Source organism: Salmo trutta, chromosome 29 (assembly GCF_901001165.1).
Source record: "Salmo trutta chromosome 29, fSalTru1.1, whole genome shotgun sequence".
Classification (NCBI taxonomy): domain Eukaryota; kingdom Metazoa; phylum Chordata; class Actinopteri; order Salmoniformes; family Salmonidae; genus Salmo; species Salmo trutta.
In genome coordinates, this window is record NC_042985.1 from 30,693,904 (window position 1) to 30,718,324 (window position 24,421).

Below are 24,421 nucleotides of genomic sequence, written 5' to 3' on the forward strand. Positions count from 1 at the left end.
CAGTGTATGTGACAAAAACATGTATAATTATTTAGCTAAATAGTTGATTCAATTCATGATTATTGTTCAAGGTTCACACTACTTCTTGCAGCTTCATTTTCATGTGAGTATTTAAAAGGGCTTTTCTGATCTAAAACATTTGATCTGTGGGGTGTAGTTTTGAAACTCAGCCTTGCTGCCCTGTGCAGTTTGACCAGCTATATTGGTCGTCTTCCTCAAAGCATATCAGGCTATGTAGCAGGCGTACTGTACATTTATGGCATTGGGTCTAATTTCTTTGAAATCTAGTTTATGGCTCTCATCCACTATCGCCTTCTAGTGGTGTAAACAGCAGGTGTGAAACGCCCACGTTTTGCACATTTCCCGTGACGTCACTCGGTCTTGTTTTTGTGTGTGTTATTGAAGGAGGAAGACTCGCATTCACGGAAGTCAAGCAACTCGACAAGTTGCTGTTAACCTAGCTAACAGGTAATGTCAAAAAAATTGTGTTCATTAGATATAAAATGTAAATTATTATAATATGCCTTTTATTGGTTGGTCGTTTTTAAGGTAACATTACTGTAGCTAGCGGGATACGTTTTATTCGAACAGCACTGCTTTGTTTATCAGACGTTAGCTAGCTATCTTGGTAGTATAGCTAGCAACTAACGTTAGTAGTTAACTATATTTCTTCATCCTTGTTGTTCAAACTAGCTAGTTAGCTAACTATTTCCTTTAATATGTGATCCATCAACATGGATTTTGTTAATTAAAATGTTTATACTTTCTGATTTTCTGATAGAGGCGATGTAAGCTAGTTAGACGGTTATTGGTTTCGGGGGTATATACTGTTAGCTTTTTAGCTAGTTAAGTTAGCTACATAGCTCAATGTCTGTCAGTTTTATATGTCCGCTCCAGTTCTACCTGCCTGTAGTTACTGGTGTGGCCATCAACCCGCTCACATGATGGTGATGACTCACTAGTGTCGAAACCTCTCCTTATTCCCTCATCTCCTTCATCTTCACGTTCTCTGAACAAAGGATAGGTGAAAACAATATGGTGGGTGATGTCAGTGTGGCAAAGAAATTGTCAGACTTGCCAGTATGTATTGGCTCCTCTTTTCAATACCAACTTATTTTGTTTCCTTAGTTGGCCATCATGCTCGGGGGAGGATTCAAAGCAGAAAGACTCCGGGTCAATCTCCGACTGGTGATCAATCGCCTGAAGCTCTTGGAGAAAAAGAAAAGTGAGCCAGGCAACAACAGTACCAGTCAAAAGTTTGGACACACTTACTCATTCCAGGGGTTTTCTTTATTGTTACTATTTTTTTACATTGTAGAATAATAGTGAATACATCAAAACTATGAAATAACACATGTGGATTCATGTAGTAACCAAAAAAAGTGTTAAACAAATCTAAATATATTTTATATTTGAGATTCTTCAAAGTAGCCACCCTTTGCCTTGATGACAGCTTTGCACTCTCTTGGCATTCTCTCAACCAGCTACATGAGGTAGCCACCAGGAATGCATTTCAGTTAAGAGGTGTGCCTTGTTGAAAGTTAATTAATGGAATTTCTTTCCTCAATGCATTTGAGCCAATCAGTTGTGTTGTGACAAGGTAGGGGTGGTATACCGAAGATAGCCCTATTTGGTTAAAGACCAAGTCCATATTATGACAAGAACATCTCAAATAAGCAAAGAGAAACGACAGACCATCATTACTTTAAGACATGAAGGTCAGTCAATCTGGAACATTTCAAGAACTTTGAAAGTTTATTCAAGTGCAATCGCAAAAACCATCAAGGGCTATGATGAAACTGGTTCTCATGAGGACCGCCACAGGAAAGGAAGACCCAGAGTTAATTCTGCTGAGGATAAGTTCATTGGAGAGTTACCAGCCTCAGGAATTGCAGCTCAAAGAAATGCTTCACAGAGTTCAAGTAACGGACACATCTCAACATCAACTGTTCAGCGGAGACTGTGTGAATCAGGCCTTCATGGTCAAATTGCTGCAAAGAAACCACTACTAAAGGACACCAATAATAAGAGACTTGCTTAGGCCAAGAAACACAATCAATGGACATTAGACCAGTGGAAATCAGTCCTTTGGTCTGATGAGTCCAAATTTGAGATTTTTGGTTCCCACCGCTGTGTCTTTGAGAGATGCAGAGTAGATGAACTGATGATCTCCTCGTGTGGTTCCCACCGTGAAGCATGGAGGTGTGGGGGTGCTTTGCTGGTGACACTGTCAGTGCTTTATTTAGAATTCAAGGCACACTTAACCACCATAGCTACCACAGCATTCTGCAGCGATGTGTGGTTCACACCAGATGACCTGACCTCCACAATCATCCGACCTCAACCCAATTGAGATGGTTTGGGATGAGTTGGACCGCAGAGTGAAAGAAAAGCAGCCAACAAGTGCTCAGCGTATGTGAGAACTCCTTCAAGACTGTTTGAAAAGCATTCCAGGTGTAGCTGGTTGAGAGAATGCCAACAGTGTGCAAATCTGTCAAGGCAAAGGGTGGCTACTTTGAAGAATCTAAAATATATTTAGATTCTTGTTTTGGTTACCACATGATTCCATGTGTTATTTCATAGTTTTCATCTCTTCACTATTCTACAATGTAGAAAATAGTAAAAATAAAGAAACCCTTGAATGAGTAGGTGTGTCCAAACTTTTGACTGGTACTGTACATACACACACAAACAGTGTGCAAGCTGTAGTCTAGTCTCTGTTATTTGACATTTTTGTGTCTCGGGTTGTCTGTAAAATAAATCCTTACAGAATGGATCTTCTGCCCTTTGTAGCTGAGCTAGCTCAGAAAGCGCGGAAGGAGATTGCAGACTACCTGTCAACAGGAAAGGATGAGAGAGCACGGATCCGTGTGGAACACATCATCAGAGAGGACTACTTGGTGGAGGCCATGGAGATCCTAGAACTGTACTGTGACCTGCTGCTGGCTCGCTTTGGCCTCATCCAGTCCATGAAGTAAATGAGCCAGCCTAGAGGACTCAAACAAGGAGGCTCTTTCTCAGTTGTTTATTTCCTTGCATCATGTTTCCTTGTTGCCTCCTCAAAACACATTGGATGAGGTTAGAGAGGGAGGATCCTTGGGACCTCTCTTCCAATGCATTTTGAGACGGAGACGAGAGAGGATGCAAGGAATCGAGTAAAGACAATTGAAAGAAAAGCCAAAATTTCTCCTGGTCAAGGAAAAACTCCTTGCCCTATTATGGGTGTTTTTGAGTTTATCCTTCAGGGCTTGACATTAACGCTTGTCCGGGACAGATAAAACAAATAGTTGGACAATAAGAATATAGATTTAATGTAAGTTGTCTGGATGGACAAGCAAAAAAATGAAATCCTAAAATTGCTCCGATCAGAATTGGACCAGGGTCTTCAGCATGCAATGTGTTGCGCACAGTTTTGCGGTCACGAGATGATCAAAGCTCAGAGCATATTTGTTGATATTCCTTGCTAGTTAGTGAGTTATTTGCCCACTGACGGTACATTTTTGATTAGCAAACAGATCATACGGCCATGAAAATCGTGAAAGTCACATGTACATCCCCTGCGTTTATGCCAGTGTGATTGGACCTGAGGAGAGAGATTGTAGCAGCTAGACTATGTCCTATAAAATAATAATAGACTAACAGACGGACTAGTTAGCCAATTCAAAACATATCTTGTAGCTTGGCTGGTTATCTTGGTAGTTAAGTATTTAGCTAATAGCATGTATTAATGTCATGTCCGATGTCCTACAAAAATGTTGTCCAGTGCTCCTGAATAAATGACTGTCGCGCAGTTGAACGGGTGCGTTAACCTACTCCTGTTATAAATGTAAAAAAAAAAAAAAAAAGCATCTCAAACACTCAAAATTGGGAGTTGACTCTATTCAACATTGGGCGTGTTAAAAATATTCTTAGAATAGTTAGGGCCGGGATGAAACCAGTGTCGCAATATTTCTTCCATGAAAACCCGAAGCAGTCCCAACTATTTGGTTAAAAACCTGCTGTATGTAAAATATTGTGTGCTACAGCTTGGAAAATACAAAAATATGACTCTGGATTAAAAATAGGGCTGTTTTCCTAAAGAAGTTAAATCCGCTTTGTGTTTTGTTTCCTTGCCACGATACTAACGAGTATTGCCCCGGCCCTAAGAGTAGCCTAATTTTGAAATTACTCCTACCCTATCAATAGATCTCCACGAAAACCTTCATATTTCAGCCTTACATGGTTATAGATAAACATGTCTTAGAGAGTTACCTTGCTTTGAAGTAGCCTACTTAAGCCATTTGATCCCTTATTCATTAAATAGTATTTGGTTGTAATTGTAAAGTTTAAAAATGATTTATGTTATTTAAGGATTGCCAACCATCCTCCAGGAGAGTCTTAAAGGGCTCTAGGTAGCCTAGAGTTTAGAGCATTGAGCCAGTAACAAAAGTCGCTGGTTGGAATACCCGAGCCGACAAGGGGAAAAATCTGTCAATGTGCCTTTGAGCAAGTTCCTTAACACTAATTTGCTACAGGGGGCGCCGTACTACTATGGCTCACCCAGTAAAACTACACATTTCACTGCACCTATCTGGTGACATAACATTTTGTATTTTTTTTTAAGGGGCTGTGTTCTGTTTTGAGACAGTCTGAATATGCAAAGAAGTCAATAGGCAGAGGGTGGCTTACATTTTTCTGATTCTCTGTATGGTAATGATAATTGTGTTTTGTAAAGTGGTTCCTTGCATCATACAACCCCATGTTAAGTCACTCTTTTGGCCCATGATGTTACAGAGCATTTGTCATTTGAGCTTTAAGACAAGTAAAAAATCTGTCAAGCCCTTAACACCAATTTGTCTGTTCCTTGAAAGAGAGCTCGACCCTGGCCTGCAGGAGGCTGTGTCCACTCTCATCTGGGCAGCCCCACGTCTGCAGTCTGAGGTCAACGAGCTCAAAATTGTGAGTAGTATGCAATGTGCGTTAACATGTCTAGTCGCTTGGACTAGTCTTATTATACTGCCTAATTTAAACACTTTCATCCTGCCCATTCCCCAATACACATGTTACTATTGGACTATAAATGGTGCCTTCCTGTATTATACTTATGCTACAATGTATTTATTCTATTCAACTGCCATTTACTTTATGTTCATATTTTTATCTTTTATAATTTTTTGTTGCATTGTCGAAGAAACCTGCAAGTAAACATTTTGTTTTGGACCATGTATATCATACATATCCTCTACATAGGACTAATAAAACTTGAAACTAGTTCTCAGTAAAAAATATATAAATAATGCAGTTTGTACACTTTTTGCTGTATTGTGATCCTTGATACTGTGCTTTCTCCATACAGGTGTCTGATCAGCTGTGTGCCAAATACAGCAAAGAGTATGGCAAGCTCTGTAGGACAAACCAAATCGGGACAGTCAATGATAGGGTATGCATTTTTACATGGTCTGCTTCAAGATACAGTACCAGTCAAAAGTTTGGACACACCTACTCATTCAAGGGTTTTTCTTTATTTTTACTATTTTCTACATTGTAGAATAAGAGTGAAGACATCAAAACTATGAAATAACACATATGGAATCATGTAGTAACCAATAGTGTTAAACAAATCCAAATATATTTTATATTTGAGATTCTTCAAAGTAGCCACCCTTTGCCTTGATGACTGCTTTGCACACTCTTTGCATTCTCTCAACCAGCTTCATGAAGTAGTCACCTGGAATGCATTTCAATTAACAGGTGTGCCTTGTTAAAAGTTAATTTGTGGGGTTTAATTCCTTCTTAATATGTTTGAGCCAATTGGTTGTGTTATGACTAGGTAGGGGTGGTGTACAGAAGATAGCCCTATTTGGTAAAAGACTAAGTCCATATTATGGCAAGAACAGCTCAAATAAGCAAAGAGAAATGACAGTCCGTTACTTTAAGACAGGTAAATATGGAAAATTTCAAGAACTTCAAGTGCATTTGCAAAAACCATCAATGTCTTTGTGAGACGCATAGTAGATGAACTAATGATCTCCTCGTGTGGTTTCCACCGTGAAGCATGGAGGAAGAGATGTGGGGATGCTTTGCTGGTGACACTGTCAGTGCTTTATTTAGTATTCAAGGCACACTTAACCACCATAGCTACCACAGCATTCTGCAGCAATACACCATCCCATCTGGTTTGCGCTTAGTGGAACTATTTTTGTTTTTTTGACAGGACAATGACCCAACACACCTGTGTAAGGGCTATTTGACCAAGAAGGAGAGTGATGGAGTGCTGAATCAGATGACTTGGCCTCCACAATCACCCGACCTCAACCCAATTGAGATGGTTTGGGATGAGTTGGACCGCAGAGTGAAGGAAAAGCAGCCAACAAGTGCTCAGCATATGTGGGAACTTCTTGAACACTGTTGGAAAAGCATTCTTCAAGAAGCTGGTTGAGAGAATGCCAAGAGTGCAAATCTGTCATCAAGGCAAAGGGTGGCTACTTTGAAGAATCTCAAATATGATATATATTTTGATTTGTTTAACACTTTTTTGGGGGGGTTACATGAATCCATATGTGTTATTTCATAGTTTTGATGTCTTCACTATTCTACAATGTAGAAAAAAGTAAAAATAAAGAAACCCTTGAATTAGTAGGTGTATCCAAACTTTTGATTGGTACTGTATACATGTTTGTTTTCTGTGTGCCTAAAACATTTCTCTGTCTACTTTACCCCATAGCTCATGCACAAACTGAGTGTAGAGGCTCCTCCAAAGATCCTGGTGGAGCGCTACCTCATTGAGATTGCCAAGAATTACAACGTGCCCTACGAGTCAGACGCCATGGTCAGAGTGAGTATCTGATGATGAAACCTGTCTGCCTCCCGCCATTCACCTGTGTGCCTGTCTCCCTGTGCCCACCCCCTGACTGACTCTACTATTTATATACTACCAAGTCTGGAACCAACAGGACCCTGAACAGCTTCTACCCCCAAGCCATAAGACTGCTAAATAGTTAACTAAATACCTACCCGGACTATCTGCATTGACCCTTTTTGCACTCTTTTGACTCATCACATACACTGCACTCATTACCTGTCCTGTTGCCTAGTAACTTTATTCCTAGTTATATGTACATATCTACCTCAATTACATTGACCCAGTACTGGTAACCCGTGTATATAGCCATGTTATTAGTACTCATTGTGTATGTATTATTACTTCGATTACGTGTTATTCTTTTTCTATTATTTCTCTGTTTTCTTTCTCTGCATTGTTGGGAAAGGCCCGTAAGTAAGCATTTCACTGTTAAAGCCAACTTATGCTTCATCTGAAAATATGGTCAGAGGCTTCGTATGGAGGGTGTGACGCTCATTGCGGAGCCTCCGGAAGCATGCAGAGGCCAAGTCAAGCTCCGTACCGTTTCGCCGGGCACCTCTCGAATTTTGTAACAATGCTGAGGGCTCTGTTTAGCTCCGCATTGACGTTATTGGTTGACGGTATGTGAGGGAGGGAGGTCCTGTATAAACGCAAACTCACTTCCTTGACAACTGCTCTGCTGCGCGTGAGAAAGTATGAATGCACTGACTTCTGTAGAGGCCGTATCACCATAAATGCTGCATGGCCAATGCAGACGTTGGATTGATCATGCAGTACCTTTTAATCTACACCTGTTGTTTACGATGCATGTGATGAATAACATTTTATTTTTACCCCCCCTCCCCCGCAGCCGGAGGTGTGTACAGGCGAGGAGGCTGACCTCATAGACGTGGACTCTGACTTCAAGAAGCCAGGAGGAGGTGGCGGTGGTGGCGGTGGCTTCACCGCTGGAGCCATGCCTATGCCCATGGGCCCCCCTTCAGCGTTCAGCTACCCAACACCCAAAGGAGCAGTAAGACAATTTTTTTCCCAATAGTGGCTTGAATGACACCACTTCTGTTTGGCGAGATAGTTGCTTACAGATGGAGTCCGCAGTAGGGGGAAACAGCGCCACTGACCGCTATTGTTCATGCAGCATGGGGGAAAAGGTGCAGTACGTATGTGCTTTTCTATCGCATGTGCAATGTCAGAGAAGAAGAAAACGGTGTTAGTTGTTTGCAGTAACTTCGTTGTTGTAATATCGCCAACAGACATGGCTGTTTCACCATTAAGGATTCCAGCTTTAAGAAATATAGAGATGTTGATATGAATGTGATGTTTTTATACATATTTGTTTTTTTCTTTAGATGCCCGGCCTCATTGGGTTCAACGGCCCCTCTGTTGGCACATATGATGCCTTTAACAACTTCCAGCCTCCAATGAGAGGAGGGCACCCCCCTGAGCTGCCGACCTGCCCCCCCACCTACGAGTCTGTAAGTGTCAGAGCCCCCTGCCCCTTCTGCTTCTCCAGACAGATGGACAGCCGGCCAGTTCACCTTCCAGGGAAGAGGAGTTCATTATAGTATGCTTGTGCCATCGCTTGTCTCTGCAGCACAGTGCTATGCTACAGGGACGTGATAGAATGTGGAAACGGCCATAGCTGGTATTAACTGCTAATCACTAACCTTGTGCTGAACTGCATACGACTGTCTTTTGAACGCTCTGAGTGATTTATAATATGCTGAAACAGATCTGCTTGATGTCAAACTAGTATGTTACTGGATGTGGTAGGGAAGCAATGTTCTTCATAGTGAAGTGAATGCAATTTGAGCGTAATTATATTATTAGCTCTTGCTTTTTGCTCATTCTTATCCCAGCGTTGTTGACTTTCTCAGCAATGCACTACTTCAATGATTATTCCTCCCCCAATCACATACTAACATACAAAAACATTGTTTTTCTCTGTCTTCTCATGTATCTATACAACTTTAACATTTCAACACGCAGGCAGGGTAGAGATCATAACGTGTGTGTATTTTTCAGATTGATGAGCTGTCTATTAAACCTTCTGATCGATCCCAGGTCTCTGGTAAGTTGTTTTCAATGAATATTTCCTTTCCTACACGTCAATCTCTTCAGCAATAGTATTGCTTTCTTTTTGCATAACGGTTGCATTGGGGTGTATTTGTAATGTCAATCTAAACATATGTTCTTTCCACAGGCCCCGGGCCTTCATCCCAGATCTACGATAACAATGCCCTCCCTGAGCTGCCCTCAGTTCCCGACACGCTTCCCACTTCCTCCTTTGGAGTTGGACGAAACACTGCGAGCTCTGATGACATCGACTTTGATGACCTGTCACGGCGCTTTGAGGATCTGAAGAAGAAGACCTAATCTTCCAGTATCCCATCATGCTCCTCTGTGTTGTCAGTCACCGCAGTTACAGGATCAGGAAATGTTGAAATATTTGGATTGGCACACTGCAGTGAAACTCTCCTCACTGTGTAGTTTGACTGATGTTAACATTATCTGTACCTCATTCAAACACTCGTGTCGTCTGGCACACTGAAGGTGAAGGCCCTTTAGAATGCTATTTGACAGTACATTTTGCAGTACACTTTATTATCAACTACGTCCAATCAAAACTGGACTGTATAGATGTCATCTTTATATGAGCACTTTGGATATAAAATGGCCTTCCTGATAGTTACTAGTACTCTATGTAACCTCAATCTTTCTCGTTGTTATGGTTGTCACGTATCCCCTTGACCCAGTGTGAGACAATATTTGGTTGATAATCAAATAGTCTTAACTAATAGTGTCTCTCGTCCAGAGACTGGATTGAGTAATCCAGAATGTCAATGGTTTGTCGTTGTGGGTTTCATGAAACTGGTTTTTACCTGTCACTGAATCGCATACTAGGAAAATCCTGTTTTCTGGCACACCCATTGTGTCGAAATATCCAGGCCTAGGACATTTTCAAGGCAGTAGCACCCTGTCTATGTCAGGTTTTACCCTCATTACTCTCTGGCTCTGGACCTTTGGTGACGTCTGAAACCAGTTCTATGACATATCTGTTACCTTACATGGGGTGGAGGGATTCAATTAGACTTGATTGATAAAGTGGGGTATTGAAATATGTAATACACAATGTTATTTACAGGATTGATTGTTTTACTTGTACAGCAAAAAGATGTTGGTAGGAGGTTGAAGGCAAGAGTTGGAAAATATTTGTATTTTGTAAATTTGTTCTAATAAAATCCACTTAATGTTTTAAAGATGATTTAGTTGAACCCTATACATGCACTTTCCATGTTTGTGTAAAATAACCCATGCAGTGTATTGGCGAATGGAATGCATGATTTGACTGGTGACAGAAATTATACTCTATATGAAAAACCACTTGACCATGTAAGTTTGATGTAGATACGTCCCTCAAAATGTAATGGGTTCTTCTTCCTCTTTGTGTAATAGAGGTTTGTAGTGTGATTCAGTATGTTATCTATGTATGTGCGCCACACTGCATTTACCGTCATCAGAGGCCTTCCCATTCTATAAGTATATTCAGACTATGTACACGTAACATGCGGTGGTGGAAAAACTACCCAATTTTCATACTTGAATGAAAGTAAAGATGCCTTAATAGAAAATGACTCAACTGAAAGTCATCCAGTAAAATACTACTTGATTAAAAGTCAAAGTATTTGGTTTTAAATATACTTAAGTATCGAAAGTATAAATAATAAAAAATTCCTTATATTAAGCAAAACAGAAAACTACATTTTTGTGGTTTTAAAATTTACAGATAGCCAGGGGCACACTCGCACATAATATACAAACTAAGCATTTGTGTTTAGTAAGCCCACCAGATCAGAGGCGGTGGAGATGACCAGGGATGTTCTCTTGATAAGTTTGAATTGGACCAATTTCCTGTCCTGTTAAGCATTCAAAATGTAACAAGTACTTTTGGGTGTCAGGGAAAATGTATGGTGTAAAAAGTACGGCCTTTTTTGGGGGGGAATGTAGTGAAGTAAAAGTTGTCAAAAATCTAAATAGTAAAGTACATATACTCCAGAAAACAACTTAAGTAGTGCTGTAAAGTATTTTTACCTAAGTACTTTACACCACTTATAACATGCCTTTTTCTTAATTTATATAATCTTTGTTAAAAATAGTTCAAAGTTTTTTTATTTTATGAAAATGTATTGAATCTTGGTGCTGGCAGCAGTTTTGATAAAGGAGAGAAAAGGGGCTGGATTTGCTATTCCTGTCTTATAGCTCGTTTTCACTAATATATGATGGATGGAAGTTAGGACTGTCTACTCCACCATCCTAAAATAAGACTTTAACACTACTGTACAGTAACCCGCTCACTGCTTTGACTGCTCATCCTCTTAGGTGTAATGTAGGATTGTTTGAAGAATGTTTGATACTAACTTTGATTAGCAAGTGTACTGTATATCTAGTCACAAAACAAATATTAGCCTATGTTTTTTTCTGTCTAATAAAGGACATATTTCTAATTGAAGTTCTGGGGTGGCTAATTTTCTTAGATGTAATTGTTTCGATGTTCTCATATCTTGTCAAGTGAATAAGTGCTACTGTAATCAAGGAACTCAGTTGGTAGTGCAGTGTAGATACTAGTACCGCCACTAGAGAGGGTAGATCACTAGTGTTAGTTGTTTGCAGTAACTTCATTGTTGTAATATCGCCAACAGACATGGCTGTTTCACCATTAAGGATTCCAGCTTTAAGAAATATAGAGATGTTGATATGAATGTGATGTTTTTATACATATTTGTTTTTTTCTTTAGATGCCCGGCCTCATTGGGTTCAACGGCCCCTCTGTTGGCACATATGATGCCTTTAACAACTTCCAGCCTCCAATGAGAGGAGGGCACCCCCCTGAGCTGCCGACCTGCCCCCCCACCTACGAGTCTGTAAGTGTCAGAGCCCCCTGCCCCTTCTGCTTCTCCAGACAGATGGACAGCCGGCCAGTTCACCTTCCAGGGAAGAGGAGTTCATTATAGTATGCTTGTGCCATCGCTTGTCTCTGCAGCACAGTGCTATGCTACAGGGACGTGATAGAATGTGGAAACGGCCATAGCTGGTATTAACTGCTAATCACTAACCTTGTGCTGAACTGCATACGACTGTCTTTTGAACGCTCTGAGTGATTTATAATATGCTGAAACAGATCTGCTTGATGTCAAACTAGTATGTTACTGGATGTGGTAGGGAAGCAATGTTCTTCATAGTGAAGTGAATGCAATTTGAGCGTAATTATATTATTAGCTCTTGCTTTTTGCTCATTCTTATCCCAGCGTTGTTGACTTTCTCAGCAATGCACTACTTCAATGATTATTCCTCCCCCAATCACATACTAACATACAAAAACATTGTTTTTCTCTGTCTTCTCATGTATCTATACAACTTTAACATTTCAACACGCAGGCAGGGTAGAGATCATAACGTGTGTGTATTTTTCAGATTGATGAGCTGTCTATTAAACCTTCTGATCGATCCCAGGTCTCTGGTAAGTTGTTTTCAATGAATATTTCCTTTCCTACACGTCAATCTCTTCAGCAATAGTATTGCTTTCTTTTTGCATAACGGTTGCATTGGGGTGTATTTGTAATGTCAATCTAAACATATGTTCTTTCCACAGGCCCCGGGCCTTCATCCCAGATCTACGATAACAATGCCCTCCCTGAGCTGCCCTCAGTTCCCGACACGCTTCCCACTTCCTCCTTTGGAGTTGGACGAAACACTGCGAGCTCTGATGACATCGACTTTGATGACCTGTCACGGCGCTTTGAGGATCTGAAGAAGAAGACCTAATCTTCCAGTATCCCATCATGCTCCTCTGTGTTGTCAGTCACCGCAGTTACAGGATCAGGAAATGTTGAAATATTTGGATTGGCACACTGCAGTGAAACTCTCCTCACTGTGTAGTTTGACTGATGTTAACATTATCTGTACCTCATTCAAACACTCGTGTCGTCTGGCACACTGAAGGTGAAGGCCCTTTAGAATGCTATTTGACAGTACATTTTGCAGTACACTTTATTATCAACTACGTCCAATCAAAACTGGACTGTATAGATGTCATCTTTATATGAGCACTTTGGATATAAAATGGCCTTCCTGATAGTTACTAGTACTCTATGTAACCTCAATCTTTCTCGTTGTTATGGTTGTCACGTATCCCCTTGACCCAGTGTGAGACAATATTTGGTTGATAATCAAATAGTCTTAACTAATAGTGTCTCTCGTCCAGAGACTGGATTGAGTAATCCAGAATGTCAATGGTTTGTCGTTGTGGGTTTCATGAAACTGGTTTTTACCTGTCACTGAATCGCATACTAGGAAAATCCTGTTTTCTGGCACACCCATTGTGTCGAAATATCCAGGCCTAGGACATTTTCAAGGCAGTAGCACCCTGTCTATGTCAGGTTTTACCCTCATTACTCTCTGGCTCTGGACCTTTGGTGACGTCTGAAACCAGTTCTATGACATATCTGTTACCTTACATGGGGTGGAGGGATTCAATTAGACTTGATTGATAAAGTGGGGTATTGAAATATGTAATACACAATGTTATTTACAGGATTGATTGTTTTACTTGTACAGCAAAAAGATGTTGGTAGGAGGTTGAAGGCAAGAGTTGGAAAATATTTGTATTTTGTAAATTTGTTCTAATAAAATCCACTTAATGTTTTAAAGATGATTTAGTTGAACCCTATACATGCACTTTCCATGTTTGTGTAAAATAACCCATGCAGTGTATTGGCGAATGGAATGCATGATTTGACTGGTGACAGAAATTATACTCTATATGAAAAACCACTTGACCATGTAAGTTTGATGTAGATACGTCCCTCAAAATGTAATGGGTTCTTCTTCCTCTTTGTGTAATAGAGGTTTGTAGTGTGATTCAGTATGTTATCTATGTATGTGCGCCACACTGCATTTACCGTCATCAGAGGCCTTCCCATTCTATAAGTATATTCAGACTATGTACACGTAACATGCGGTGGTGGAAAAACTACCCAATTTTCATACTTGAATGAAAGTAAAGATGCCTTAATAGAAAATGACTCAACTGAAAGTCATCCAGTAAAATACTACTTGATTAAAAGTCAAAGTATTTGGTTTTAAATATACTTAAGTATCGAAAGTATAAATAATAAAAAATTCCTTATATTAAGCAAAACAGAAAACTACATTTTTGTGGTTTTAAAATTTACAGATAGCCAGGGGCACACTCGCACATAATATACAAACTAAGCATTTGTGTTTAGTAAGCCCACCAGATCAGAGGCGGTGGAGATGACCAGGGATGTTCTCTTGATAAGTTTGAATTGGACCAATTTCCTGTCCTGTTAAGCATTCAAAATGTAACAAGTACTTTTGGGTGTCAGGGAAAATGTATGGTGTAAAAAGTACGGCCTTTTTTGGGGGGGAATGTAGTGAAGTAAAAGTTGTCAAAAATCTAAATAGTAAAGTACATATACTCCAGAAAACAACTTAAGTAGTGCTGTAAAGTATTTTTACCTAAGTACTTTACACCACTTATAACATGCCTTTTTCTTAATTTATATAATCTTTGTTAAAAATAGTTCAAAGTTTTTTTATTTTATGAAAATGTATTGAATCTTGGTGCTGGCAGCAGTTTTGATAAAGGAGAGAAAAGGGGCTGGATTTGCTATTCCTGTCTTATAGCTCGTTTTCACTAATATATGATGGATGGAAGTTAGGACTGTCTACTCCACCATCCTAAAATAAGACTTTAACACTACTGTACAGTAACCCGCTCACTGCTTTGACTGCTCATCCTCTTAGGTGTAATGTAGGATTGTTTGAAGAATGTTTGATACTAACTTTGATTAGCAAGTGTACTGTATATCTAGTCACAAAACAAATATTAGCCTATGTTTTTTTCTGTCTAATAAAGGACATATTTCTAATTGAAGTTCTGGGGTGGCTAATTTTCTTAGATGTAATTGTTTCGATGTTCTCATATCTTGTCAAGTGAATAAGTGCTACTGTAATCAAGGAACTCAGTTGGTAGTGCAGTGTAGATACTAGTACCGCCACTAGAGAGGGTAGATCACTAGTGTTAGTTGTTTGCAGTAACTTCATTGTTGTAATATCGCCAACAGACATGGCTGTTTCACCATTAAGGATTCCAGCTTTAAGAAATATAGAGATGTTGATATGAATGTGATGTTTTTATACATATTTGTTTTTTTCTTTAGATGCCCGGCCTCATTGGGTTCAACGGCCCCTCTGTTGGCACATATGATGCCTTTAACAACTTCCAGCCTCCAATGAGAGGAGGGCACCCCCCTGAGCTGCCGACCTGCCCCCCCACCTACGAGTCTGTAAGTGTCAGAGCCCCCTGCCCCTTCTGCTTCTCCAGACAGATGGACAGCCGGCCAGTTCACCTTCCAGGGAAGAGGAGTTCATTATAGTATGCTTGTGCCATCGCTTGTCTCTGCAGCACAGTGCTATGCTACAGGGACGTGATAGAATGTGGAAACGGCCATAGCTGGTATTAACTGCTAATCACTAACCTTGTGCTGAACTGCATACGACTGTCTTTTGAACGCTCTGAGTGATTTATAATATGCTGAAACAGATCTGCTTGATGTCAAACTAGTATGTTACTGGATGTGGTAGGGAAGCAATGTTCTTCATAGTGAAGTGAATGCAATTTGAGCGTAATTATATTATTAGCTCTTGCTTTTTGCTCATTCTTACCCCAGCGTTGTTGACTTTCTCAGCAATGCACTACTTTAATGATTATTCCTCCCCCAATCACATACTAACATACAAAAACATTGTTTTTCTCTGTCTTCTCATGTATCTATACAACTTTAACATTTCAACACGCAGGCAGGGTAGAGATCATAACGTGTGTGTATTTTTCAGATTGATGAGCTGTCTATTAAACCTTCTGATCGATCCCAGGTCTCTGGTAAGTTGTTTTCAATGAATATTTCCTTTCCTACACGTCAATCTCTTCAGCAATAGTATTGCTTTCTTTTTGCATAACGGTTGCATTGGGGTGTATTTGTAATGTCAATCTAAACATATGTTCTTTCCACAGGCCCCGGGCCTTCATCCCAGATCTACGATAACAATGCCCTCCCTGAGCTGCCCTCAGTTCCCGACACGCTTCCCACTTCCTCCTTTGGAGTTGGACGAAACACTGCGAGCTCTGATGACATCGACTTTGATGACCTGTCACGGCGCTTTGAGGATCTGAAGAAGAAGACCTAATCTTCCAGTATCCCATCATGCTCCTCTGTGTTGTCAGTCACCGCAGTTACAGGATCAGGAAATTTTGAAATATTTGGATTGGCACACTGCAGTGAAACTCTCCTCACTGTGTAGTTTGACTGATGTTAACATTATCTGTACCTCATTCAAACACTCGTGTCGTCTGGCACACTGAAGGTGAAGGCCCTTTAGAATGCTATTTGACAGTACATTTTGCAGTACACTTTATTATCAACTACGTCCAATCAAAACTGGACTGTATAGATGTCATCTTTATATGAGCACTTTGGATATAAAATGGCCTTCCTGATAGTTACTAGTACTCTATGTAACCTCAATCTTTCTCGTTGTTATGGTTGTCACGTATCCCCTTGACCCAGTATGAGACAATATTTGGTTGATAATCAAATAGTCTTAACTAATAGTGTCTCTCGTCCAGAGACTGGATTGAGTAATCCAGAATGTCAATGGTTTGTCGTTGTGGGTTTCATGAAACTGGTTTTTACCTGTCACTGAATCGCACCTGTTTTCTGGCAAACCCATTGTGTCGAAATATCCAGGCCTAGGACATTTTCAAGGCAGTAGCACCCTGTCTATGTCAGGTTTTACCCTCATTACTCTCTGGCTCTGGACCTTTGGTGACGTCTGAAACCAGTTCTATGACATATCTGTTACCTTACATGGGGTGGAGGGATTCAATTAGACTTGATTGATAAAGTGGGGTATTGAAATATGTAATACACAATGTTATTTACAGGATTGATTGTTTTACTTGTACAGCAAAAAGATGTTGGTAGGAGGTTGAAGGCAAGAGTTGGAAAATATTTGTATTTTGTAAATTTGTTCTAATAAAATCCACTTAATGTTTTAAAGATGATTTAGTTGAACCCTATACATGCACTTTCCATGTTTGTGTAAAATAACCCATGCAGTGTATTGGCGAATGGAATGCATGATTTGACTGGTGACAGAAATTATACTCTATATGAAAAACCACTTGACCATGTAAGTTTGATGTAGATACGTCCCTCAAAATGTAATGGGTTCTTCTTCCTCTTTGTGTAATAGAGGTTTGTAGTGTGATTCAGTATGTTATCTATGTATGTGCGCCACACTGCATTTACCGTCATCAGAGGCCTTCCCATTCTATAAGTATATTCAGACTATGTACACGTAACATGCGGTGGTGGAAAAACTACCCAATTTTCATACTTGAATGAAAGTAAAGATGCCTTAATAGAAAATGACTCAACTGAAAGTCATCCAGTAAAATACTACTTGATTAAAAGTCAAAGTATTTGGTTTTAAATATACTTAAGTATCGAAAGTATAAATAATAAAAAATTCCTTATATTAAGCAAAACAGAAAACTACATTTTTGTGGTTTTAAAATTTACAGATAGCCAGGGGCACACTCGCACATAATATACAAACTAAGCATTTGTGTTTAGTAAGCCCACCAGATCAGAGGCGGTGGAGATGACCAGGGATGTTCTCTTGATAAGTTTGAATTGGACCAATTTCCTGTCCTGTTAAGCATTCAAAATGTAACAAGTACTTTTGGGTGTCAGGGAAAATGTATGGTGTAAAAAGTACGGCCTTTTTTGGGGGGGAATGTAGTGAAGTAAAAGTTGTCAAAAATCTAAATAGTAAAGTACATATACTCCAGAAAACAACTTAAGTAGTGCTGTAAAGTATTTTTACCTAAGTACTTTACACCACTTATAACATGCCTTTTTCTTAATTTATATAATCTTTGTTAAAAATAGTTCAAAGTTTTTTTATTTTATGAAAATGTATTGAATCTTGGTGCTGGCAGCAGTTTTGATAAAGGAGAGAAAAGGGGCTGGATTTGCTATTCCTGTCTTATAGCTCGTTTTCACTAATATATGATGGATGGAAGTTAGGACTGTCTACTCCACCATCCTAAAATAAGACTTTAACACTACTGTACAGTAACCCGCTCACTGCTTTGACTGCTCATCCTCTTAGGTGTAATGTAGGATTGTTTGAAGAATGTTTGATACTAACTTTGATTAGCAAGTGTACTGTATATCTAGTCACAAAACAAATATTAGCCTATGTTTTTTTCTGTCTAATAAAGGACATATTTCTAATTGAAGTTCTGGGGTGGCTAATTTTCTTAGATGTAATTGTTTCGATGTTCTCATATCTTGTCAAGTGAATAAGTGCTACTGTAATCAAGGAACTCAGTTGGTAGTGCAGTGTAGATACTAGTACCGCCACTAGAGAGGGTAGATCACTAGTGTTAGTTGTTTGCAGTAACTTCATTGTTGTAATATCGCCAACAGACATGGCTGTTTCACCATTAAGGATTCCAGCTTTAAGAAATATAGAGATGTTGATATGAATGTGATGTTTTTATACATATTTGTTTTTTTCTTTAGATGCCCGGCCTCATTGGGTTCAACGGCCCCTCTGTTGGCACATATGATGCCTTTAACAACTTCCAGCCTCCAATGAGAGGAGGGCACCCCCCTGAGCTGCCGACCTGCCCCCCCACCTACGAGTCTGTAAGTGTCAGAGCCCCCTGCCCCTTCTGCTTCTCCAGACAGATGGACAGCCGGCCAGTTCACCTTCCAGGGAAGAGGAGTTCATTATAGTATGCTTGTGCCATCGCTTGTCTCTGCAGCACAGTGCTATGCTACAGGGACGTGATAGAATGTGGAAACGGCCATAGCTGGTATTAACTGCTAATCACTAACCTTGTGCTGAACTGCATACGACTGTCTTTTGAACGCTCTGAGGGATTTATAATATGCTGAAACAGATCTGCTTGATGTCAAACTAGTATGTTACTGGATGTGGTAGGGAAGCAATGTTCTTCAAATTGAATTTATTTGTCACATACACATGGTTAGCAGGTGTTAATGCAAGTGTAGCGAAATGCTTGTGCTTCTAGTTCCGACCATGCAGTAATATCTAACAAGTTATCTACCAATTCCACAACAACTACCTTGTACACACAAGTGTAAAGGAATGAATACGAATATGTACATAAAAATATATGAATGAGTGATGGCCGAACGGAATAGGCAAGATGCAGTAGATGGTAAGAGTACAGTATATACATATGAGATGAGTAATGTAGGGTATGAAAACATATAAAGCAGCATTGTTTAAGGTGGCTAGTGATACATTACATCAGGATGGCAAGATGCAGTAGATGGTATAGAGTACAGTATATACATATGAGATGAGTAATGTAGGGTATGAAACATATAAAGCAGCATTGTTTAAGGTGGCTAGTGATACATTACATCAGGATGGCAAGATGCAGTAGATGGTATAGAGTACAGTATATACATATGAGATGAGTATTGTAGGGTATGAAAACATATAAAGCAGCATTGTTTAAGGTGGCTAGTGATACATTACATCAGGATGGCAAGATGCAGTAGATGGTATAGAGTACTGTATATACATATGAGATGAGTAATGTAGGTTATGAAAACATTATATAAAGTGGCATTGTTTAAAGTGGCTAGTGATACATCTGATTACATCAAGATGCAGTAGATGGTATGGCGTACAGTATATACATATGAGATGAATAATGTAGGTTATGTAAACATTATCTAATATAAATAATATAAAGTGGCAAGTGATAAATCGATTACATCAATTTTCCCATTATTAAAGTGGCTTGAGTTGAGTTAGTATGTTGGCAGCAGCCACTCAATGTTAGTGATGGCTGTTTAACAGTCTGATGGCCTTGAGATTGAAGCTGTTTTTCAGTCTCTCGGTTCCAGCTTTGATGCACCTGTACTGACCTCGCCTTCTGGATGTTAGCGGGGTGAACAGGCAGTGGCTCGGGTGGTTGCTGTCCTTGATGATCTTTTTGGCCTTCCTGTGACATCGGGTGGTGTAGGTGTCCTGGAGGGCAGGTAGTTTGCCCCTGGTGATGCGTTGTGCAGACCTCACTACCCTCTGGAGAGCTTTCTGTTTATGGGCGGAGCAGCTGCCGTACCAGGCGGTGATACAGCCCGACAGGATGCTCTCGATTGTGCATCTGTAAAAGTTTGTGAGTGTTTTTGGTGACAAGCCAAATTTCTTCAGCCTCCTGAGGTTGAAGAGGCGCTGCTGCGCCTTCTTCACCACGCTGTCTGTGTGGGTGGACCATTTCAGTTTGTCCGTGATGTGTACGCCGAGGAACTTAAAACTCTCCACCCTCTCCACTATTGTCCCGTCAATGTAGATAGGGGGCAGCTCCCTCTGCTGTTTCCTGAAGTCCACGATCATCTCTTTTGTTTTGTTGACATTGAATGAGAGGTTATTTTCCTGACACCACACTCCGAGGGCCCTCACCTCCTCCTTGTAGGCCGTCTCGTCGTCTTCATAGTGAAGTGAATGCAATTTGAGCGTAATTATATTATTAGCTCTTGCTTTTTGCTCATTCTTACCCCAGCGTTGTTGACTTTCTCAGCAATGCACTACTTCAATGATTATTCCTCCCCCAATCACATACTAACATACAAAAACATTGTTTTTCTCTGTCTTCTCATGTATCTATACAACTTTAACATTTCAACACGCAGGCAGGGTAGAGATCATAACGTGTGTGTATTTTTCAGATTGATGAGCTGTCTATTAAACCTTCTGATCGATCCCAGGTCTCTGGTAAGTTGTTTTCAATTAATATTTTCTTTCCTACACGTCAATCTCTTCAGCAATAGTATTGCTTTCTTTTAGCATAACGGTTGCATTGGGGTGTATTTGTAATGTCAATCTAAACATATGTTCTTTCCACAGGCCCCGGGCCTTCATCCCAGATCTACGATAACAATGCCCTCCCTGAGCTGCCCTCAGTTCCCGACACGCTTCCCACTTCCTCCTTTGGAGTTGAACGAAACACTGCGAGCTCTGATGACATCGACTTTGATGACCTGTCACGGCGCTTTGAGGATCTGAAGGAGAAGACCTAATCTTCCAGTATCCCATCATGCTCCTCTGTGTTGTCAGTCACCGCAGTTACAGTATCAGGAAATGTTGAAATATTTGGATTGGCACACTCCTCACTGTGTAGTTTGACTGATGTTAACATTATCTGTACCTCATTCAAACACTCGTGTCGTCTGGCACACTGAAGGTGAAGGCCCTTTAGAATGCTATTTGACAGTACATTTTGCAGTACACTTTATTATCAACTACGTCCAATCAAAACTGGACCGTATAGATGTCATCTTTATATGAGCACTTTGGATATAAAATGGCCTTCCTGATAGTTACTAGTACTCTATGTAACCTCAATCTTTCTCGTTGTTATGGTTGTCACGTATCCCCTTGACCCAGTATGAGACAATATTTGGTTGATAATCAAATAGTCTTAACTAATAGTGTCTCTCATCCAAAGACTGGATTAAGTAATCCAGAATGTCAATAGTTTGTCGTTGGTGGGTTTCGTGAAACTGTTTTTTACCTGTCACTGAATCGCACCTGTTTTCTGGCAAACCCATTGTGTCGAAATATCCAGGCCTAGGACATTTTCAAGGCAGTAGCACCCTGTCTATGTCAGGTTGAAGCAGTGCTACTGTAATCAAATGAACTCAGTTGATAGTGCAGTGTAGATACTAGTACTGTCACTAGAGGGTAGATTACTACATGAATAGTGACTGATATGCTTGACTGATATGGATGCCTCAGTGGATGAGCCAGGTAAAGGGTTACACACAGGACACAGAAAAGAGTCTCCTAAGCCTTGAGGGACCCATCTCCAAGAGAGCAGGGTTTCATTCAATGACCTTGAAAATACTTTGAAACAAACAGAAATAAAAATAAGTGTACTTCAATTAAGTTTGAAGTGGACCCTTCGTTTTAGGAACTTTCCCAAGTTTTGAGCTTGCAGAACACGACCCAGGTTCCTGCAGTGGGAGGCTTGTTTGACACTGTTGTCTTGCGTAGATCTGTAGCATCGCAATGGGATGTTTTCCTGGAACTCTCAGGAGCTTGAGGCTTTTGTCAATGCTGACAAAACTTTTTGTCTTGATGTGTTTTGCCAGTGGATGTAAGGGAGTTGGGGTGTCTCGGTGAAGTGGACTGGCCCAACAGTACAAAGCTCTATGACATTATTAATGTATGAAATGTATGCATTCACTACTGTAAGTCGCTCTGGATAAGAGCGTCCGCTAAATGACTAAAATGTAAATGTAAATGTAATGATTTCTATGTGGAATGCCTATTCTCTGTGCCAGTTGCATTAAAGTGGTTCAGAATAAGTCCCTCGGAGTCACAGGGGGCTGCTGAGGGGAGGACGGCATAATGGCTGGAATGGAGTAAATGGAATTGATGTGTTCGATACCATTTCATTAATTCAGTTCCAGGCATTACTATGAGCCTATCCTCCGCAATTAAGTTGCCAGAGGCCTACTGTGCTCAGTCCTTATAACTTCAAAGAGAGGAGATGCTACATCAGAGTGGTCTTTGATCTGTGGCTCTCCAGTTGTATTCATGGTCACATCGCAGAGCGTCCTGTCCTGTCCAGATGACTGCCTGAGAGGTTCTTTTTTCATTTTTTCATTTTTTATTTCACCTTCATTTAACCAGGTAGGCTAGTTGAGAACAAGTTTTCATTTACAACTGCGACCTGGCCAAGATAAAGCAAAGCAGTTCGACACATACAACAACACAGAGTTACACATGGAATAAACAAACATACAATCAATAATACAGTAGAAAGAAGTCTATATACAGCATGTGCAAATGAGGTAGGATAAGGGAGGTAAGGCAATAAATATTCCATGGTGGCGAAGTAATTACAATATAGCAATTAAACACTGGAATGGTAGAATGTACATTAGATGAATGTGCAAGTAGAGATACTGGGGTGCAAAGGAGCAAGATAAATAAATATAGTATGGGGATGAGGTAGTTGGATGGGCTATTTACAGATGGGCTATGTACAGGTGCAGTGATCTGTGAGCTGCTCTGACAGCTGGTGCTTAAAGCTAGTGAGGGAGATAAGAGTCTCCAGTTTTAGTGAATTTTGCAGTTCGTTCCAGTCATTGGCAGTAGAGAACTGGAAAGAGAGGCGGCCAAAGGAAGAATTGGCTCTGGGGGTGACCAGTGAGATATACCTGCTGGAGCGCGTGCTACGGGTGGGTGCTGCTATGGTGACCAGTGAGCTGAGATAAGGCGCGGCTTTACCTAGCAGAGACTTGTAGATGACCTGGAGCCAGTGGGTTTGGCGATGAGTATGAAGCGAGGGCCAGCTAACGTGAGTGTACAGGTCTCAGTGGTGGGTAGTATATGGGACTTTGGTGACAAAACGGATAGCACTGTGATAGACTGCATCCAATTTATTGAGTAGAGAGAGGAGGAAGGGAAGCGCTACTAAGGTACACAATAGTAAATGTTGGTAGACAGAAGGTGCTCTTTGGTAAAAGGGTTGAGTTGGTCTTCAAAAAGAAAGGAGGACCAAGGCCCTGATGAAGGCCATGCAGCCGAAACGCGTCGGTTTTTTTAAAACATTGTTTCTATTGAACATGCCATACTAATAAAGGCATTTTAATCAATTATATGAAGAGTGCCTTGGTCCTCCTTTCTTTTTATTGAGTAGAGTGTTGGAGGCTATTTTGTAAATGACATCGCCAAAGTTGAGGATCGGTAGGATGGTCAGTTTTACAAGGGTATGTTTGGCAGCATGAGTGAAGGATGCTTTGTTGCGAAATAGGAAGCCGATTCTAGACTTAATTTTGAATTGGAGATGTTTAATGTGAGTCTGGAAGGAGAGTTTACAGTCTAACCAGACACCTAGGTATTTGTAGTTGTCCACATATTCTAAGTCAGAACCGTCCAGAGTAGTGATGCTAGATGGGCGGGCAGGTGTAGGCAGCGATCAGTTGAAGAGCATGCATTTAGTTTTACTTGCATATAAGAGCAGTTGGAGGCCACGGAAGGAGAGTTGTATAGCATTGAAGCTCGTCTGGAGGTTAGCTAACACAGTGTCCAAAGAAGGGCCAGAGGTATCCAGAATGGTGTCGTCTGCGTAGAGGTGGATCAAAGAATCACCAGCAGCAAGAGCGACATCATTGATGTATACAGAGAGAGTTGGCCTGAGAATTGAACCCTGTGGCACCCCCATAGAGACTGCCAGAGGTCCGGACAACAGGCCCTCCGATTTGACACACTGAACTCTATCAGAGAAATAGTTGGTGAACCAGGCGAGGCAATCATTTGAGAAACCAAGGCTGTTGAGTCTGCCAATAAGAATGTTGAGATTGACAGAGTCGAAAGCCTTAGCCAGGTCGATGAATACGGCTGTACAGTAATGTCTCTTATCGATGGCGGTTATGA

At 40.5% G+C, this 24,421-nt stretch overlaps 2 protein-coding genes across 11 annotated transcripts; both read left to right on the forward strand.

Moving 5' to 3' along the window:
* Window positions 1-370: 370 nt before the first annotated feature.
* Window positions 371-10,103, forward strand: LOC115167360 (IST1 homolog). 4 transcript variants are annotated; one of them, XM_029721723.1, is made up of 11 exons: window positions 394-468; window positions 1,020-1,038; window positions 1,129-1,225; window positions 2,794-2,974; window positions 4,851-4,938; window positions 5,336-5,419; window positions 6,704-6,814; window positions 7,692-7,853; window positions 8,188-8,313; window positions 8,864-8,909; window positions 9,042-10,103. In XM_029721723.1, the coding sequence occupies exons 2-11, from the start codon at window positions 1,036-1,038 to the stop codon at window positions 9,212-9,214; spliced, it is 1,071 nt and encodes a 356-aa protein (XP_029577583.1). In that variant the 5' UTR covers window positions 394-468; window positions 1,020-1,035; the 3' UTR covers window positions 9,215-10,103. The 4 variants fall into 4 exon arrangements, with proteins under 4 accessions (XP_029577585.1, XP_029577583.1, XP_029577586.1 ...); XM_029721726.1 differs by having other exon boundaries at window positions 8,903-8,909; XM_029721724.1 differs by having other exon boundaries at window positions 404-468; window positions 1,025-1,038.
* A 1,434-nt stretch (window positions 10,104-11,537) lies between these two features.
* On the forward strand, window positions 11,538-21,111 carry LOC115167362 (IST1 homolog). 7 transcript variants are annotated; one of them, XR_003870478.1, is made up of 6 exons: window positions 11,782-12,356; window positions 12,489-15,207; window positions 15,758-15,803; window positions 15,936-18,642; window positions 20,704-20,749; window positions 20,882-21,111. XR_003870478.1 is itself a non-coding variant. In XM_029721727.1 (3 exons), exons 1-3 carry the CDS (start codon window positions 11,635-11,637, stop codon window positions 12,659-12,661), a joined length of 345 nt encoding a protein of 114 aa, XP_029577587.1. In that variant the 5' UTR covers window positions 11,538-11,634; the 3' UTR covers window positions 12,662-13,550. The 7 variants fall into 7 exon arrangements, 6 of the variants coding, with proteins under 6 accessions (XP_029577587.1, XP_029577592.1, XP_029577591.1 ...); XM_029721727.1 differs by lacking the exons at window positions 15,758-15,803; window positions 15,936-18,642; window positions 20,704-20,749; window positions 20,882-21,111 and adding an exon at window positions 11,538-11,760 and having other exon boundaries at window positions 12,311-12,356; window positions 12,489-13,550; XM_029721732.1 differs by lacking the exons at window positions 15,758-15,803; window positions 15,936-18,642; window positions 20,704-20,749; window positions 20,882-21,111 and adding an exon at window positions 11,539-11,760 and having other exon boundaries at window positions 12,350-12,356; window positions 12,489-13,550.
* Window positions 21,112-24,421: the final 3,310 nt, after the last annotated feature.